The 18,357-nt window shown below is 48.0% G+C and overlaps 8 protein-coding genes across 8 annotated transcripts; 5 read left to right on the forward strand and 3 right to left on the reverse strand.

Moving 5' to 3' along the window:
- Positions 1-2,308: 2,308 nt before the first annotated feature.
- On the forward strand, positions 2,309-3,499 carry TREMEDRAFT_28865 (uncharacterized protein; the record flags this gene model as incomplete). The annotated part of the gene is made up of 4 exons (XM_007003163.1): positions 2,309-2,483; positions 2,529-2,911; positions 2,963-3,320; positions 3,369-3,499. The coding sequence occupies 4 exons, from the start codon at positions 2,309-2,311 to the stop codon at positions 3,497-3,499; spliced, it is 1,047 nt and encodes a 348-aa protein (XP_007003225.1).
- Positions 3,500-3,738: 239 nt separating this feature from the next.
- TREMEDRAFT_61243 (uncharacterized protein) lies at positions 3,739-4,353 on the forward strand (the record flags this gene model as incomplete). Its single annotated transcript, XM_007003509.1, has 1 exon — positions 3,739-4,353. The coding sequence occupies one exon, from the start codon at positions 3,739-3,741 to the stop codon at positions 4,351-4,353; it is 615 nt and encodes a 204-aa protein (XP_007003571.1).
- Positions 4,354-4,601: 248 nt separating this feature from the next.
- On the forward strand, positions 4,602-5,343 carry TREMEDRAFT_61244 (uncharacterized protein; the record flags this gene model as incomplete). The annotated part of the gene is made up of 4 exons (XM_007003510.1): positions 4,602-4,654; positions 4,752-4,862; positions 5,115-5,213; positions 5,262-5,343. The coding sequence occupies 4 exons, from the start codon at positions 4,602-4,604 to the stop codon at positions 5,341-5,343; spliced, it is 345 nt and encodes a 114-aa protein (XP_007003572.1).
- Positions 5,344-5,776: 433 nt separating this feature from the next.
- TREMEDRAFT_61245 (uncharacterized protein) lies at positions 5,777-7,840 on the forward strand (the record flags this gene model as incomplete). The annotated part of the gene is made up of 5 exons (XM_007003511.1): positions 5,777-6,169; positions 6,522-6,858; positions 7,153-7,471; positions 7,678-7,698; positions 7,738-7,840. The coding sequence occupies 5 exons, from the start codon at positions 5,777-5,779 to the stop codon at positions 7,838-7,840; spliced, it is 1,173 nt and encodes a 390-aa protein (XP_007003573.1).
- Positions 7,841-8,008: 168 nt separating this feature from the next.
- TREMEDRAFT_29093 (uncharacterized protein) lies at positions 8,009-9,788 on the reverse strand (the record flags this gene model as incomplete). Its single annotated transcript, XM_007003201.1, has 6 exons — positions 8,009-8,406; positions 8,552-8,661; positions 8,769-8,836; positions 8,885-8,990; positions 9,258-9,531; positions 9,710-9,788. Coding segments are annotated over 6 exons (1,035 nt in total), but the record flags the coding sequence as incomplete, so codon positions are not given.
- Positions 9,789-10,130: 342 nt separating this feature from the next.
- On the reverse strand, positions 10,131-10,874 carry TREMEDRAFT_56647 (uncharacterized protein). Its single transcript, XM_007003329.1, has one exon. It carries the CDS (start codon positions 10,806-10,808, stop codon positions 10,503-10,505), a length of 306 nt encoding a protein of 101 aa, XP_007003391.1. The 5' UTR covers positions 10,809-10,874; the 3' UTR covers positions 10,131-10,502.
- A 1,056-nt stretch (positions 10,875-11,930) lies between these two features.
- On the forward strand, positions 11,931-12,797 carry TREMEDRAFT_71365 (uncharacterized protein; the record flags this gene model as incomplete). Its single annotated transcript, XM_007003707.1, has 1 exon — positions 11,931-12,797. A coding segment is annotated over exon 1 (645 nt), but the record flags the coding sequence as incomplete, so codon positions are not given.
- A 2,882-nt stretch (positions 12,798-15,679) lies between these two features.
- On the reverse strand, positions 15,680-18,093 carry TREMEDRAFT_38370 (uncharacterized protein). The gene is made up of 6 exons (XM_007003252.1): positions 17,860-18,093; positions 17,078-17,720; positions 16,660-16,857; positions 16,335-16,570; positions 15,964-16,142; positions 15,680-15,913 (listed from the first exon to the last, which is right to left on the reverse strand). Exons 2-6 carry the CDS (start codon positions 17,586-17,588, stop codon positions 15,868-15,870), a joined length of 1,170 nt encoding a protein of 389 aa, XP_007003314.1. The 5' UTR covers positions 17,589-17,720; positions 17,860-18,093; the 3' UTR covers positions 15,680-15,867.
- Between the last annotated feature and the right edge of the window lie 264 nt (positions 18,094-18,357).

Consider the following 18,357-nt stretch of genomic DNA (forward strand, 5'->3'; position numbering starts at 1 on the left):
TCGAGAGACAACCGATTGGTATGACATCGCTATCAAAAGTTTCCTGGAACTCATGGGGCCACTACCTCTTCGAATTCAGGTTGTTATAACCGACAGAGAAGTAGCCTTAGCAAACGCCCTTCGAATTCACCTCCCCAATGTAAAACAGCAATTCTGCACATGGCATCTACGAGAAAACATCAAAAACACCTGTGATAAAGCAAAATGCTTTAAAGACGAAGAGGATCCTGTAAAAGCAAGGTCGCAGTTTGGTGATATGTGGATGAAAGAAGTGGTAGCTGCGAAAGACGAATTTAAGCTTCAGCAGGGGATGGACAAGATACGTCTTCAATATTCGAAACCTGCTCACGCTACGGCAGTTCGCTACCTAGAACGACTTCTTGATTCAAGGGAGAAATGGGCCCATGCTTTTACCAACAGAAATCGTAATCTGTACCAGCACACGACTTCTCGCAATGAGGGTGAACATCGGGCTTTAAAAGACTACCTAGAGACTCATACAGGTACTCTCTGGCATGCGATCTTGAAGACACATCGTTTCCTGGAGAAACAGTGGGATCAGATTACACTGGAAGATGGTCAGCAGCGACTGCGAACTGCTCTGGGGGACAGAGTACTCAGTATCATTCGAAGAGATATCTCAAGATTCGCTGCTAGCGAGATCGAGCATTAAATTCGACTTGCTAGCAAGCTTCTTGGACAACCCAATGCGACTCATACCTGCTCAGGACGATTTTTAGCTTCGACGGGTTTGCCCTGTGCTCATACGATCGTCGACATCATCAAGCAGGACGGTGTCCTCACGATAGACAAGATACATCAGCACTGGAGACTGCTACCACACAACGGCTTTGAAAAGCTTCTTGAAGACACCAATAACCGAAGTCAACCAACTGCTTTTCGGGCCACTGGTGTCTACCGACTTGAAGACGAATTCGAGGCCAGGAATTCATCTTCAGATCGTTTTGTCCTTGATCCACCTATCAACCTTGGCCTTCGGGCTCGTCAGGCCATTCGGGCCTCTGCATCACAGTTTCCTCCTTCTCAGCCTGCTACTCAAGCCTCAGGAATCACTGTAGTTCGTCCTACACCAATGTTCACACCTCCTGAGCCACCCTCGACTGCTCCACCCCCTCTGAAACGATCTAGAATCTCAAAAACTTCGAATATTGGCCCTCCACGGGCTACTACAGGTAGAATCCTCACTCAGGCCGAGCAGTCTGCTCCTGCACGTCCTCAGCAGCCTAAATGTGACCTGTGTACCAAGCGACATGCGAGTAGCTACATGTGTGGGGCTAAGAAAGCAGTGGCGGCGAGGGAACAAGTACTACGAGCTAGGATCGAAGCAGAGGTTCAAAATTCCAGGGAAAGGACGATGAATGCAGGCTCTGTGATGACACAGAGGCCTGCAGAGATGGTGAGGACAGCCTCTGAGATAACGGGGACACTTCCACCAGTACGCATAACATTGAAATCTGTCCTACCACTTCTGCTGGCTGATTCATGAAAGTTCCCGGCTGATTTATGCAGATAATACCTCAATATCATCATCATCCCTTCCACCCTTCTCCCCAGTTGCTCCCAGGGGTCCCTGGGCCATCTAATTGGTACCAGAGGCCACCTATGTACCCTCCTGTGTCGAATTACTCGAATTTTCCACCTACCTTTTATCCACCCGTGTACCCTTCGCCGTATGTTCAAGAAGGGCTCGGAAATGGCTCAAACTTCGCAGAAAGGAGTGTCCTAGACACCAGGCACGGTGGTATGAGACAGGAATTCCCCCCTCGCGAGTATAGGCCAGGAGAACAGGATTTCACTGGCGGACAGAGGGGTTAAAGAGGAGATGATGTATCTTGGTGAGTTCTTTGCTTTTTCAAGTAAACTCTTCTGGTGCTGATAGAGACAGATTTTCTCTACACATCTATGCTGTTTTTAGAAGAAATGCATTATGAATATTGGACAGGAAAAAAAAAGACAGGTTCATAACTTTGACATGTGTGCAGAGAGGTGGAAGGGTGGTCCGTGCTTTGACACACGTGGCATTTTTTCTGGCTGATAAGCCCGAAATCTCACGTGACTTGGTGGCAGTATTGTGCAGGAAGTGAAAACGTATTGTGCGCAAAGTACTCTTCGAGGAAACATCAGAAAAACGCGTCGATGGGACTTTTTCATTTGGACTGCCACGTGGTCTTTAGGTGATTGGACCCGGGGCTCCACGTCAATTTCGGCCTCACCTCCAAACTCCATATCTTCCTTGGCAACCAACGTTTACAATCAATTAATATTGTATCTACACAAGCTCGTTCACATGGACAGACGTCTCAATTTTCTCCGGCAGCCTCCCCAAGATAACAACAAATTGCCCGTCACAACCACTTTCAGTCATTGTGCTCCCGGAGCATCAGGCAAAGTATCGGTAGTCTACTGGCCTGCGAAGGAAGGTGTCTCGAAATCCCCGACTCAATTGACATTGTTCATTCTTGGTGAGCTCCCCGTGACTTATTATGGAGGCATAGCGCTGATTGTAGGTAATCCTGGTCTATTGGGATACTACATTCCTTTCTTGCAACACCTATACTCTCTGCTACCGCCCACTCATGCCATCCTCTCTACTTCGCATATCGGACACGATCCCGACATACCTGCTCCTGAGATTCCAGTGGAACTTCAAGGCCAGCTGAAATCAAAGATCGAGCTCATACAGGCCCTCAGATCAAGTTTAGACGCTTGGGCGGAAGATCAACAATCACCCAAATCCAAACTAGCTCTGATGGGACATTCTCTGGGAGCTTGGTTGCTGTGTGAGGCTATGAAGCAGCTGAACGAGGAGGAAAGAGTTATACATGCCGGATACATGCTGTTTCCCTCCTTGGGTTGGTTAAGTGAGACGTATAATGGTCGCACACTCTGGGTCAGTTCACCCCTCTGACTACAAGTTGATTGTAATCATCTGACGTTGTAGCCAATGTTCCATCGGCCGATACTACCCTTGCTTGCTAATCTTTCCTTTGCACTTCGACCGATCCTTCCATTCACGAACCATCCGCCTACCACGCTGTCGCTCCTTCGGTCACCAAGAAGTATTCATCACGTCCTCCAGCTTGGCCGGTCAGAAATGCTGGGGATTCGAGACCTAGATGTGGACTGGTTTGCCTCTCAGGCATCCATTCCACTCCCGGAAGGTTTGTTCGGTGTGTGGTCTGCCGGAAACCTGGATGGCTGGGTCGGGAGGGATGGGGCCTTGGTACAAGCTGCTCTTAGGGGAGAGGACGGGGGAAGGGTGACACTTTTACAGGGTATCCCACATGCTTTTTGCCTCAGTAAGTCAATACTCAAAACGTCATGAAGAGTGTAAGCTCAGTGAACAGGAGAGGATCACTCTAAGATCGTAGCGAGCGTAGTGGCAAAATGGATCGATCCATCCATTCCTATCCTACCCCTTGAAGGAATCCTCCTCGACAATCAAAAGAGGTTAGAGGAGAATATCGTTCCTATGTAACTCCTTTCATATGAGGCGGGGTGGCCTTTACAGGCAGACGTCCAGCTACATGTAACAAGTTGAATCGAAAGCGTCATATCGGAATGTCCTTTCATTCCGAGAGTAAAAGGAGAAATCAGGAGAACGTTCGAGCACCATTTGTATTACAACAAGGATCCGTTAAATAATGCGCCAATCTCCCGTTCGAGTGTGAATCCTCCCCAAGCCTAGTCATATCCGCAATTACCCTCAACTGAATCATGTCCGAACCTGCTCCGCCTACTTTTCCCGTCGTCGATGAACAAGTCAATCCTGTCGATGTTGACCAGCCCTGCAAGTGTCACGCTATACAACCTGTCGAATCGAACGTCCCCTTCCTCAGTGATCCACATATTGAACGTTTACTCTTGGGCGACATTCCCCTCTTTTCCGTAAAACCGCCCGCACCTCTCAACGTACAAGAGATCAAGGAGGAGATCCAAGAATCTCCCTCCGTCCCAATCGCTGATATCCTTGAAGAAGGTGGTGGAGAATCAAGGACGAAATCGGTGGATTTGGGGGAAGATAGAGGGGTGTTCGAGTTGGCCTGGAGGAGGGTGACCGGTTGGTTGAGCCAATGGCGTGGTGCAGAACCATATTGGTCTCCTGAAGAAGCAGAGGTAGTGGATGAGAAGGGTGAGGGCTCGTTGCCAGAAGTTGAAGCATTGCCTCAGGAGGGAATCAATGTGGGGGAGAAGGAATTGGACGAAGGGCTCAAAGTGGCTGTGGAACCGGAAACCCAGCCTGCGATTGGGGAAGAAACCTTTGTCGTCAAGGCTGAAGAGGGCGAGGAAGTTGTGCCTGTGGATCATGAACCTTCCAAAGGGGATGTCTAAGCTCTTGTAAGTATCCATAGATTGTACATCTATTTTACTCGCACTTGTACTTGGACAGCAGCCTACGTACTCGTTAGATGTATAGATTGTCTGTTCCCATTCCGTGCTTTTTCTACTGAAGGTGCCACATTGTGCGCCACTCGTTCGAAGAAATTACCCTGAAATCTTCTTACCCGCTCTTTAAGAGACCTCGATACTACTCTCGCTACTCACATCTATCTTCTCGCAGTATAATAAAGCCAATCGAAATGTCTGTAACAGCTCCAATCTACGATAAATCCGATCCCAAGACGCCCAACAAGTACGTTCTATAAACTTCCAATCACCTTTTCCTTCACCCTGATCAGCGAGAACACTCGATGAGGAAGACAAGCGAGGAATGGCGCTGATATATGCAGATTATACGCTTTCTCCTTACCTTTCGGACCGGAATGGGAAGAACAGAAAGATTGGTATTCCCAAGCTGCTATGATGGGCGCTGGAGCTGGAATGTTCATCAAAAGCCCCATGTGGGTTCTTTTCCATCATTGTTCATGCTTATCTTTCCATCGTCTTTTCCCTTTAGCCCACTTCACTACCCTCGACGAGCATGCCAACGTACCCATCCAGTCTACCAACGTCGTCACATTCAGTCTATCCTGTAGGGAGGAAGAAGGGGAAGAGTAGTCGAGAAGAAAGATCACATCACAGTGAAGAGACTTCAGGAAAGGGGAGAAGGTCGAAACGGATGCGGAAGAAGAAGATCAATTCTGACATTATAGATTCGCATGGGGATCACTCTTCCTAGGTTTATTGGCTTATGTTCAACAAGAAAACTTCCGTCAAGCAGAAGATGCCATGTCATCTTATCTCATCCTTGCGTGAGTGTCTCCTTTCCCAGTGATAGTTCTCGAGACTGACGTGAACAGGTTGGGTTTAGGTGGAGTTTTCACAGTCAACTTTCCTAGGATATTGATGGCTCCTGATCCCAAGGTTCCCGTGACTGCTTGATGTAGAGTGAGTAATCAGAAAGGGAGTATTGACAAGGGGATATGCAAGATGTTGTAACTTTCTTCTGACCTCGTATTGACCCTCTCAAGCAGGATCCATGAATGACTTCGAGTACGAAAAAGCATGGCAAGAAGCACTCAACGTCATACCTACATAGGTCCTTTATCTTCCTACGCTACGTACTTGCCTACATCAAGGGTCAAAAACGCCCTTTACATTCCCAAATTGGGGGGCCTTCCCAACAGTCAAAAATTTGTCGGATCATGCAATCAAAGAATCACGGACCCACTCACCCAAGCCTCATGTTGAAATCAAAAACCCTCGCCTCACCTTCTCAACGTGTTCACCTAGGGAACAAACGCCCCATCCATCCAACACCACTTCAAAAACCCTTACGGATATCATCTTCCTCTTACCTTTTGGTCATTGAAGAATGGACGATTTGTATCGTGCTAAATTGACAGGTTCTCCACCTCGTACCGCAAGAGGTAATCACGATCTTGACCAAACTCCAGTCACAATCCTCCCTCATAGGGGACCTGAAGGGGCGGCTATACCTATCCAACTTCCTAATATCTACGTCAACCCTTTTCCACCACCACCTTCACCTACTAGACCTGTATCTGTCTCTCCTCCCAGACACGAAAGAACTCCTGCTCCTCTCACTTCGGCTTTGAGGAGACCTAGAGGTTATTGGGAGAAAATGGGTTTCGGTAGACCTCATCCGTTGACCTGGTTAGCGGTTATTATCAGTTTTGCGGCTTTGGTTTTAGGTGTACCGAAGGGACATTTGCCTACGTTGACAGGGAGGCATAAAGAGTTGAGGGTGAGTAAAACTGTTCTTCTCTCTATCTTACCTGCCTTCCGTTCCCGCTGTCTATCCCCTTGAACTCATCTCACATTGCAGAATATTACGCCTCTTTCTTTCCTGCTCCCGAATAATGACGTGTCGTGGGAATCCATTTTTCCACCTGAATTTTACACCATCAGGCCACAACGCTTTCCTCATATCCACACACCAGATCCTAGTACCTTTCAATGTTGTCCTCACGAGAGCTGTCCACGACTCCACGTTGTACAACCTACATTATTATTCCCAAGACGTTACTTCACCCACTAAATATCGAACAAGACGTGATCAGTTGCCCTGTTGATATCTACCCCACGCTGACATAAAGGCTCAAGAACGTCTCGTAGCAGAACGTATCAACCTTCTCACTCAACTATCTGCTTTTCTTCCACCTCCACTATCAACCATCGTTTCACCTGACCCTTCAGTACCCAATAACTGGGGTCCATTCGGGGACAAAACCCAACTGGACCTCCTGCGTAGTGGGGTGGGTGGTATGAGGTTCTGGAACACTGAACTGGGTGGTGTGCTTGGTGTGGGGTTAGATGGACCTGAGAGATGGTGGAGTATAGAAGATGTAGGAAAAGGAGCTAGTGTGGTGAGATCTAAAGGTGATGGAAGGGATAGAGAGGTATGGGTTTTGAGGACTGGTGAAGGTGAAGATTGTGAGTGATTGTGGTTTTCATCTGCATGTTCTTTTCTATTCATTTCCACATTCCACTCGTTCCCCTCCCATCATCTTTCTCCTTTTCTTTGGCCCTTTCCTTCCTGACAACCGTTCATCCATGTATCAATAGTATAATCCTCGCTTGGTAAGACGAAAAGGGTCCCTTGTCATCATCACTGTCGGGTGCTTGATTTTCTCAAGGCAGATATTGCTATAGAAAGAAAAGCAAGTGTTCAATTCAAGATCCAGAGTCAAGAGAGTGAAAAAAGTGAAAAACTTCGCTGAGGAATAGCCAACGCGGCCTTAGTCTCCAGCCTTACTCATTCCCTACTTCTCCGTGATCGTCTACAAGCCGAACTGGACCAACTACGCGCTTCTCCCTGTCCTGCATGTCCTGTCCATCTCGCCCCGGCACATCATATCCATCAACAAAACGGTGCACCATTGCTCATAACCGGATTGGTGGAAGATGAATTAGACATGGATCAACGACACGTCGAATGGGAGAAAATCGAAGAACGTAAAAGGAGAGAGAGGGAGAGAGAACGTGATGTTGAAGAAAGGGAAAGACAAGTGAGTAGAAGAGAAAAGTGGGTAGTGGAAGAGATGAAGTGAGTTTTTCTTTTCTCTTCTTCTTCTCTTCTCTCCCCTACATATCATCCTTTTCTATGTTCGTAAACCCCTTTAACATCTCCGATGATACCCTTCCACCGTTCATTTTACTTCTCTGCCCGCCTCATCCACCAATTATCGTCGTCGTCATTTCGAGGACGAGTGTGCATACTGGGTTAAATCGGGGAATGGAGCTGATCATCAGAAAACTAAGCGACAGAGTTCAGTAAGTCTAAAAAATGTGAAAGAACAATACTGATATCAGTCACGAAGCTTCAGAACTCACTCTTGAAGATCGTATCACCGACAGACTCAAGGCATATCAACGTCAACTCTCTCAACTTCGTGAAGCTGAAGGTGAACATTGACCCTATGTCAACTCTCCATATCGTTGTTCATCATCTTTATCTAAAGTCTAATCAAAGACTCAATGTCATCATGCCTATCTTGCTGAATTCCCGGTAACTTATTGAATATGAACATTCCACTCCCTCAAATCGTACAGTACTCGTACACGACGAAATGTGATGCATCTTTCATTTACCCGACATCTTTTTGAATTCTTCTAGACTCCCGAGACTCGTGTGACGTCCATGCGTACGTTTACCGTTTTCTTTGGTTTGTGGGGTGAGATAAGTAGGAAGTATCTGGTGTACGCTGACCAAATCTGTTTCGACCACTGAGCTTGGTGAATTACTTGGGAAAGCACGTAAGAGATCTTGGAAGTTGACTGAGTTAACGAGAGGATGAGGGGAGACGATATTGTCGACTCGTAATTGTTTCACTTGATCACGAGTGAGAGTGAAGAGTGATTGTGGGAGTCGTTCCAGAAAAAAAGCTTGGAGTGTGCCGACCCAGAATGGTAAGGATATGATGGGACGACGACGTTGAGAATGGAGGAGAGTGAGATTCATGATTTCTCGATATGTCAGGACTGTGAGTCAGCACGATTTGCATATGTATTTCACCTCACTTCCTAACTCATCATCAGCCAAAACTTCATAATGTCTCATGTGTCTTCCTGCACGATGATAACAGACTGGTGTTTTGAACGGAAGGAGGAACGGGAAATCACATACTGTCCGGACCACCCGCTTCGATGATCCTTCCTCCCACCATATCCACCACTTTAGCATCATCACGACAACAAATTTCCACAGCGCGAGCAAGATCGCCCACATAAACGGGCCTACTCATCAGCTCTCATCATCCTCTTCTTCCCATACTGGGCGAATCACGGCTTGACAGATACTTTCTCAGTTTCTTGAACACCCGGGAAGAAGTAAGCCGACTCACTGGAATTTCGTCGTACCACCCCCGAAAACAGGCAAGAAAGGTAACCACTTAGCCATTTCAGCGAATCTCTAAGTTGTCAATCTCGTCGATGGTGAGTTTGAGGAAAATAATCATACAGTAAAGAAAGAATCGCCAGGTCCGAAAACTATGGAAGGACGGATTACGGTGGCTGTTGGATGCAGACTGAGAAAGTATTCTTCAGCAGCTGCTTTAGTCCGTTGGCTATTGGTCAGTGCGAACACTTTTATGCAAATAGCCTGATAGGTATTTGGGAATAACAACAATATATCCGTCTCTTTGTCTCTCACCAGCTCAGTCCCCACATTATTCCAGACAATGGCGAGTTTCGTAAGGTATCAATGGCTCAAACAGACGCTTCATGACCAACACTCATTCAACTGACGTTTCATCCACTTCATCATACCTGAAAGTCACGGTGTATAGTGAACATGTCGAAGTCGATGGAAAAGTATATGAGGTCACACTCACTAAGGTGTCACACCATTCTTATCCGCTCCAATAGCAGAAATCATTACCACCCTCTCAACCCCTTTCTCCTTAGCGGCATCTGCAACACGTCTCGCCCCATCCTGTTGAACATCCACCATCTCTTTTTCCGTCGCAGCTAACAATCCGACCAGGGAGACGACCGCATGAGCTCCTTCCATCGCCTCGCGAAGTTGAGGGGAAGAGGAGGGAGAAGCGATGTCCGCAGAAATAGGAGGAAGGATTTGTTTTCCAAGATGAGAAAGACGATCATGTACTTTTTCATTTCAGCTTACCTCTGTTGTCATACTCGACTATCGGAACATTCTCAGTATTCGAAGAGATGGATGTTGGATAAGATTCGAAAAGAAATAGCAGATTAAGGGAATGGTCTAGGCAAATCGGGAGCGGGAAGGTAAGATTAGTAGAAAGAAGAAAGAAGTTGAGGTACTCACACGATTTGGGATTCCGAGAAACGAGCAGCACATTGTTTCGTGGATCTGCAACCAAGCTTCTGGCGATGTAAGACCCTAATCGGAGGTTAACTTTTTAGCATGACTGGAGGGGAATCAAAACTTGCCTAGGAAACCAGCGCCGACGAGGACCACTTTCCTTGAATTGGTGTTGCCCCTCGAAATGGAAGTGTACATCCTTCTTCTGAGGATCACTTCGTTAACACTTCCGGTCATTGAATATTGGGACTCGATATCTGCTGTCCGACAGAGGGTTAGGAATCAGTGAGTGACAAGACGCCAATGGAACGCCCGATCTTGGTGCTCGATGATCGATGAGGTCATCATGCACCCTTTGATTCTTTGGATTGTTGGCTGTCGGATCCTGTAAGTGCCTGTCGATCAATGACATGACGCACGACGTAAACGTTTCATGGTATTCATGCGCATCCTGACATTGCATCAAATCATGAAAACATTCCATCCCGTCTCGTAAACCCTATCAGAAAAACCAAAGACGACATGAAGAGAAAAACAGAAGAAAAAGGGACGTGGAGAGTCCTTGTGTGCTCATGCTACGTTATGCCTTCAAACTCGTGCAGTTGCCGTGAGAATAAACAGGAATGGGAAAGAAATGGGAATATGCCTAAGTAGTGGGAATGACAAGTGAGAAAGATGAGACGTTCGGACTAGATATGGTATGAGGTAATCGAGTGAGATGAACAAGTATGAATATGACAGGTCCTTGAGATTGGTGTGAGATTTGGTCGAATCGGACCGGTTCAGGACCAAACGTCTAGTTCCACGAGTGTTCCTGTACATAACCTGGACCGAAGTCCGTCGGTGGATATGCGAGATATTGTGCATGACCGGCATGCCCATGTGGTGCGTAGTGTTTGTTCGGCATGGTAGCGTATTGCATCCTTCCGCCAGTGTTGTCGATATGCATGTCAAAGTCCGTCTGCGTGGGAAACACTCCAGTGCTCGAAGGACCATGTCCGGGTGTGATTGGCGTGAGGGGAGGGACGGTGAGACCCGAACTGGTCATGACAGACGGTTCACTCGTATCCGACATATTTGGCGAGATGGTCATGCCCGACATGGATGACGTGAAGCCGAGTGAAATGTCTGACCGCTGACGAGAGTGAACCCCGTTACTGCTTCCGCTCGTAGAAGGAGACTGCATCGGTGAACAATTGCCGTCATTCGAGATGGGTGTGATTCCGAATGCCGACGCCGCGAGTGAAGTCGGGCGCGGACGTCGCATGCCCTGTTGGCTTGAGTTGGTCCGAGCGAGAGGGACGACACGTCGAGGTGAAGGAGATGTCCCATGGTAAGAGTTCTGTCGGCTGAGGTTGAGTGGAGAAGGACGAGGGAATCGAGTAGCTTTCCCGGACGACGGAGACACTCCGGCGGGCTGGATGAACTGCGGAGAAGATTGCGAGCGTTGTCGTCCACCGGTCGACGTGTCGAAATGCAACAGGTCCGTCTCGGATCTCACAGCCGCTACACGGTCGGGAGCATGCGGAGTTGCCATATCGGTCGAGGGAAAGTTAGGGCTCATTTGAAACGCTTCGTGGCCACTGGAGTCGGAAGATGACAGAGTGACGGTCGACTGAGAGCGAGAAAGCATCACTGGTCCGCCCATGGGCGACATCATTGGGAACGCCGTCGCGTTGTAAGGGTAATAGGCGTAATTGATGTGCATTGGAGAAGAGGTGGGTTTCCCGGCCGCCTTGCGTCGGTCCTTGAACTGATAAGTGTCAGTGAGGTATAATCGTCATGAATGCAGACACTCACCTTGTCCAACCACTTAGCAGAAGCCTTGAAGCGTTCCATGGGAAATCCAATCTCTCGCGCAAAAGCTTTCGCCTTGTCCCGTGCTATGTTGTCTCTCACATCGAGCCCCTGAGCGATCTGGGCGTCCATCCATTGATGCATCTTGGCCTCAATAGCTGGAAAACGACCACCAACGGACTTGTTAGTCTTTGGAGCGGATGTTTGCTGAGGTTCTTGAGGCTGCGTCCAGCGGTGCGCTGCAAGAATGATCTTACTAATGGTACTTCGATCCACCCTGGTCGTTAGCTCACGTAGGAAGATCAAGCCGCTCACTAACCCGTATCGCTTGGCGATATCCTCTTGTCGTAAGGAGCTGTTGGAACGGTGAAGCTCTACAATGTTGCGTTTGTCTTCATAGGTGAGTTTGACCTTTGGCCGAGGAGGTCTCAGCTCAGACGAAGCTGAAGCCGAACGAGCAAGTGAGACTGCTGAGGTGATACTGGGAGATGGAGATGCGCCGCGACTTCGAGGTGGTCCATAGTCGTAAGGCTGACCAGGGAGGTATGGTCCAGGATACATGGGAACGGGCATACTTGGCATGGCAAATTGTGGAGGAGGGGGCAGGAAAGGTGCAGGGGCGGTATCTTGGGGACTCATATTGATGAAATGGGACATGTGGTCATAGTATGCGGTGGCAGGATCGATGTAGACAGGATGTTGTTGATTTTGATGCTGATACAGAGGTTGATCATGGGTAGTAGGGTGATACATCATGGGAGCGGTTTCGCCAAACTGTCTGAACGGCGACATGAGGGGTTTGAATTCATGGGCGGAGCCGGGTGGTGCAGGGAGGGAAGAGGCCGAGATGGGGTTTTGGGAATCAGATACAACGGGAGTACGTTCTTCCTCGGAACGAGGCAGTGCAGGAGGAGTAGTGTGATCGGCTTGTTCGGGGTGGTTGTTGGCGGCGGTCGAGGTGGAAGTATTGTTGTCATTGGAAAAGAGGGCAGGGTCTACACTGTAATCGGTATAAGCAAAATCGAAACTGTCCAGAGAATGAGCAGAGAGATCATAGGCCATGTCGTGAAGACCGGAGACATGAGGTGTACTTGGAGCAGTGTGCGAGTACGCATCGTGATTGATGTATGCGGATGGGGATGTGAAGTCCGTTGCCACGGCAGCTGGCACCGGTATCGGGTGGACGATGGTGGCCGATTCATGTTGCTTGGGACGTGTGGGAGTGGTGTTAGAGGTGGAGGGAGCAGTTGGAGAAAGCTGCTCAGGACGTGTGAACATGACAGGGGATGTATGAGTGGACATGATTGGGGAATTGTCTCAATGGGATCTCTGAAGGGTCAGCATTTGAAGATTTGTACTCTGACCGTGTGAAAATCACAGCACGAAGAGTGGTGAAAGATGGAGAGGGAGGAAGTGAAAAGATGAAGAGAGAGAAGGGTACGACGTACATATTATGTGAAGTACTCTTTCACCTCGCAATGCCTACTCTTTTCTTTTTACCCAAAACGGGTTATCGATCGTCGTCGGCTGATAGAAACTCGTGAGCTCGTGAATGCACTCCGCTGTGCTCTTGATCATTCGTTGCCACTTGCGCGACATGAGATAAGACTAAACATTTTCAGAACGTTCGACTATTTGCATAGGAGAGCTTGTATGACTTACTGACGGGATAGGGCGGGAGTCTAAGCTTGGCTCAAAATCCCACTCGGTCCAACGGTCCAATCGGACGCAAAAAAAAAGTCTACCCTTGGTCGCGGTGGGGGGGAGGGGATGACGCTACACCGAGGACAAGGAAAGTCCGGCACGCCCGTCTGTCGAAGACGTTAGATCTGCGGGAACCGGACCAAGTCTACGGGTGCTTGCCAGCAAGCAACGAATGACGCGAAGGGAACCAGACGAGTATGATGAGTGGAAGAAGGAAGGCAAAAGAAAGAGGGATGGAAAAGGGAAGAGGTGGGTGGGGGTGAGGAGGGAAAACGCACCGCTCCTGCCTGGCCCGGGCCTTTGATCGGCCAAAACCTAATCCTAGTCTGACGTCCACCACCTTCTCTTCTCTAACCACTTCACTAGATCTATGCACTATGCTCGAAACAGATAGGTGGTATGCGAAGGAGATGGTTGCTGTATGACCTTTGCTGGTCACTCGATCCACTTGACCAGCACGGTAGAACGGAAGGTACTTTCACTGTCCGTCGGCCCTCGGCCCTCGGAGTGACGTGCCGGGTGGACTTACGGGTCTGCTGCGAGAATTTGGACTTTTTCTGCGAAATTTTGGACAATTTTGCCAGGAATCAGGAGTGAGTTAATCAGGGGGCAGGGGGACCGGGGACAATTAGACGGAGGCATGAGCCAAGTTTCGTCTGTTTCCCATGCCTCTCCCAACCTGTTTCTCTTGACCTGAGTCGCTTAAGCGTAAGGCACTTTTCTCGATGGCATGGAAGAAGGACCGGTCTACTAGAGCCGTCGAAATCCGGTTTAATAGAGAATCAGTCTGATTGATTTGCTGCCAGGCTTATGATCCATGCAAAAGACATGCTTTGAACACCAACTTAGAAGCCAACTGTACCCATGTAAAATCTGTCATGCACCAATGTACCATGTACCATGTACCATTTGCCATTTTGTCCGTTCTAGAACTTCTAACTTCATCACTACTTTCTGCAATCTGCCACGAAACCGTCATCACAGAAATGACGAAAAATCATGGCGTTGAACCTACTCTTCTCCCCCTGGCATGTGGATCATGGCGGTTGCCAGGGCCATTAAATTATACAAGTATTATAAAGACGTAATCCTTCTCCTGCTCCAACACCCGATCTACCCTTCGTAATTTGCAGATTCAGGTAAGAAAGCGACGTACGTGAGTTTTCCGTCGAGCTTGTCGCACATAAACTATCCGATGTCCGAGATCCTGTCGAATTTGCTTCACTCCGCAAACGGTGTGTGAACGTCAGTGTGATCCATGATCTATGAAACGCATCATGCAGCATGCAGCATTGCTCCCCGGTTGCAAAAGATCTCGAGATCGACAAAGAAATGTGATGGGTTCTCATGTTAGAGATGTCATGTGAAGAAGGGGAATAAGATTTAGGGTGATCGCCAAAAGTTCCTGGTTTCATGCACTTAGATGTGGGGGTTTTGGCGTTAAACCATGTCTGGCCGTTTTTTTACCTTCTCGATTCAATACTTCCTATTCGATGCTTCATTCTAGTTCTATACTCCATAAGCCAGGTATGCTCCACATCCTGGAATTCACCTCATACTTCATGGTCGCGAGAATCCCGGGAACCATACTCCCGATATATTCACATCCATTTTTTCAATGCCAAGTACAAAGTCCGAAGTGTCCCGCTATATACCCCCTTCCACGCACCCGCTTTCGTACTATGTACTACAACCCATCTTGCCATCTGATCAGGAGTAACCATGAGCCAATACGTCAGCACCTATACCACGTACAATCATAGCTATCGTTATCGTGTGCTCTTCACGTCATCGCGGAACCACTTTCAGGGGTTTCTGAAGCCTAAAGACGGAGTTCATACAAAAACAGGAACGACAATGCCAAAAAAAATCAGAGAGAAAAACACCTCCACTTTGATTGTCCAAGACCCTTTGATTTTCCCATTGGTTTCCAAAAAAAAAACAATCACGTCGAGTAAAAATCAAAAAATCATATTTTCGGCCGCCGCCGCCGAAATCGATTTCTTTTTCCTTGTTTTCTGGAAAATGTCGAATGATTGAAATGAGAACATGAAAATAATGGCGTCAGGATAAATCTCCTCATGAATCTTAGATCTTAGACATTGTACATTGTGGCTTGAGAATGAACAAAAGCGTTTTGTTTTGTACCTTGAGCTTTTGTAGGAAAAAGGAAAGAATATAAAGATTAGGTTACGACGAGACGGATGATCGTCGACCGAACCGTCTATGAACGGAATAAACCAAAATTTGGGAAGCGAAGTTCGGATAAGTGGACGACTATGGATTCCTGATTCTTTCATACGTCTAGAAGCTTGGCAGGAAAACTTGTAGGTAGAATGAGATGCTTCACTATTGCCCGGTTCAACGGACCGGAATGGAGACCAGGAAGAATGATATTCGGAACACGGGAGGATGATGAGCTACCGGGCATGACATCCGACGTTAAGACAAGTTGCGACGGATTGCGACAGTCAAGCAAAGGTCAATGAAGCAGGTATCATCTCATTGGGTATCAGACAAGCTGGGTATCTTGTTCTATCGTGTCGTATCACGCTTTCCCTCCGCTCTCTCGTCCTCTTCTTGCCAAATTGTCATCCTCCTCCTTTTCTTCCCTTCCATATCATGTGCCATTCCACAAAAGCTATATCACTTAGTATCACTTAGTGATATTGTTTGACCGCAGCAAGATATGTTTGTCCACTCTCACTATTCACGTCAGCACAACGAGACGATCAGAAGCTGGACGATCGACATACCTGAACTGCCCTCCATTCATCAAGGGCCAGACGTTCCCGAGACCTGCGCCATTGGAATATGCGTATCCGGCCACTCGAGAGTCAGACTCGAAGATCTGTACAGCGGTCCAAATATAGTTGTTGATCTCGCTTTGATCTGTGCAGGGTACAAAACCGGTTGAGTCGTCGACGCAAGCGAACTATGTGTCAGCCGACTATTCGTCCCGCCCCTCAATACCATCTAAGACTTTCTATGTTCTCTTGGCTGTGCCTATTACTGGAAAAACTCGGTGAAAATTGTTCTGGATTCTTTGGTGAGGAGACAAAGTGAAGAATACGCCAATGAGGAAATGAGATTTGGGTTGAAAGACGACAACACCGACACGACTCACCTCTGTGATCCACATGGGTTTCCCGTACGTGTTCCAATAATGGTCCAAATCCGCTTGAATACCAGAAGCAGAATTCTTGTTGATGTGTAGATTCGTGATATCCCATCCTCGATTGATCTGTTGAGCGAACGGTTGAAGCCACCCCGTCTCAGCAGCTTGGTGACACATGGAAGGTGAAAGCAGAAGTGAACCAGCAGAGCCGTGGGGAGCAACGTGGTTGTTCCAAATACCGGCAGCTGAAGATTAACTTCACTATCCTTAATCGTTCTATCACGGATGACAACCACCCGGAGTTGATACGAGCGGGAAGAAGACGGTGACATACCAGTAGACACGTCGATGCCAGCTGAACCAGAACCATAACAATCAGGTTCTTCGAACCCTATAATGTATGCGGGACTAGAGGAAATGGCCAGGAATTCCGAGAAGCGATCAGAATCGGTCGAGTCGACTGTACCTGCTCCCCAAAGCATTGGGACGGCCATTGGGGAACCCCAGTGACCACTGGGGTTGGGTGTCCAGTCTGTTTATCAGCATCCATCACGCCCGCAGTATGTGATCTCGATATTATAGCTCCATGGGTGGTGCTGAAGGGTAGTGTTGTGTACCGTTGACCTCGGTGAGACTCTAGCTTATGAGGTCTATCGGCCTGGTGTGATGGCTGGAATATCATCACCCCGGTCTGGTGGAAGGATTGAGGGACGTAGAAGTGAGGTAGAGATGTAAGAGATGAAAGTACTCACCATACCACCAACCGATGTGATCCTTGAAATAATCAAAAGCGTCACCTCCAGAAATACCCGCCTTATTCCCATTTGGTGTCATACCTGTGTTCCCTCCGCTACTCGATCCTGAAGATACTTGAACATTATACGAACTCCCCGTCGTCTCTTGACTTGTTCCTGCATCTGTCGTACTTGTCGTACCTGTTGTACTTGTGGTAGTCGGATCAGCACTTGATGTAGACGTCTGAGTTGAAGTCGAACTGGACGATGCTACGATACTGGTAGAAGTAGAAGGTGTGGAGGATGAAGCGACAGAGAGGGAAGGTAGTGATCCCTTCGCACGACATTTCTGAGCCGCTCGAGATGCTAATCTTTTCCCTGCTGCTCGACGGGCCATACGAGCTTCCATGGTTGTCGAATGTTGTGCTCTGAGAGCGAGATCTGCGTGGTTTCTTCTTGCCAGTATGTTTCGATGAGAGGATGCCGTGATGGGGGTAAGGAGGGGAAGGAGAAGCAGTAAAGGAAGCATGATGTGTGGGTTTTGAATTGGTTCCAGGACGCAGACCTCGTCTGTGGGATGATTATGAGTACTTTGGAAGCTATGGCTACGATGAAGATATCAGAGAAGAGAGGGCGGAGGATCCGAGTTGATCGAGTACTACTGTGGATCAGGAATGTTTACGAACAAAGTGACCAAACACAAATGAAAAACGAGGGGATTGGGTAGTGGTAGTCACCGCTTTTTCTACTACCGACGAGACAACTCCTTTTCACACAAACAGCGAAAGGGATGGACTCACGATTGTTAGTAGATTCCTATAAGCGTTGGTGAAGAGGTTGAAGTTGTCGCTGTCAAGTTTCACAACACCATAAGTTGTTGTTCTCCAACGAAGGTCGGGGCGGTGATCAGCGAGTGGCTTTGAGGTCCGTGTTCGTGTCCGTGTCCGTTCCTTACTTCCTGCGCGTTTTCCGGATCTCGTAAACTTGAGACTTGTGAGCTTGTGAGTTGTCTATCTACGAGTATCAATCCAGATGTCAAAAGAGTGAATGCAACAATGTTACCCGTAATTAGTTGACGACGTCGAGTGGCTGAGCACTCCACTCGGCCACTCGCATGGGGACGGAAAACTCTCACTTCTCCGACACCAAAAAGAGACCAAAGCCGATCAACTTGACTCTAGCCCATCAGATGGATGCAAGGATGTCTGAAAGAGGAAAGTCTTGGCATGGAAGGATGGTTTTGTGTAAACAGAAAATCACTTGGTGGTCTGTCAGATGAGGCATGTGGATTTTGTTAC

The sequence above is a fragment of the Tremella mesenterica genome (genome assembly GCF_000271645.1).
Source record: "Tremella mesenterica DSM 1558 unplaced genomic scaffold TREMEscaffold_3, whole genome shotgun sequence".
Taxonomy (NCBI): Eukaryota; Fungi; Basidiomycota; class Tremellomycetes; order Tremellales; family Tremellaceae; genus Tremella; species Tremella mesenterica.

What these genes read in the sequence shown, in the direction of transcription:
- TREMEDRAFT_56647 (XM_007003329.1), bottom strand. Translation starts at nt 10,808, where the DNA reads ATGTCGGGCATGACCATCTCGCCAAATATGTCGGATACGAGTGAACCG.
- TREMEDRAFT_38370 (XM_007003252.1), bottom strand. Translation starts at nt 17,588, where the DNA reads ATGCTTCCTTTACTGCTTCTCCTTCCCCTCCTTACCCCCATCACGGCA. An exon ending in TCACATCGGTTGGTGGTATG is followed by an intron (nt 16,858 to 17,077) that starts GTGAGTACTTTC and finishes GCTGATAAACAG; the next exon opens with ACTGGACACCCAACCCCAGT. An exon ending in ATGAATGGAGGGCAGTTCAG is followed by an intron (nt 15,914 to 15,963) that starts GTATGTCGATCG and finishes TGACGTGAATAG; the next exon opens with TGAGAGTGGACAAACATATC.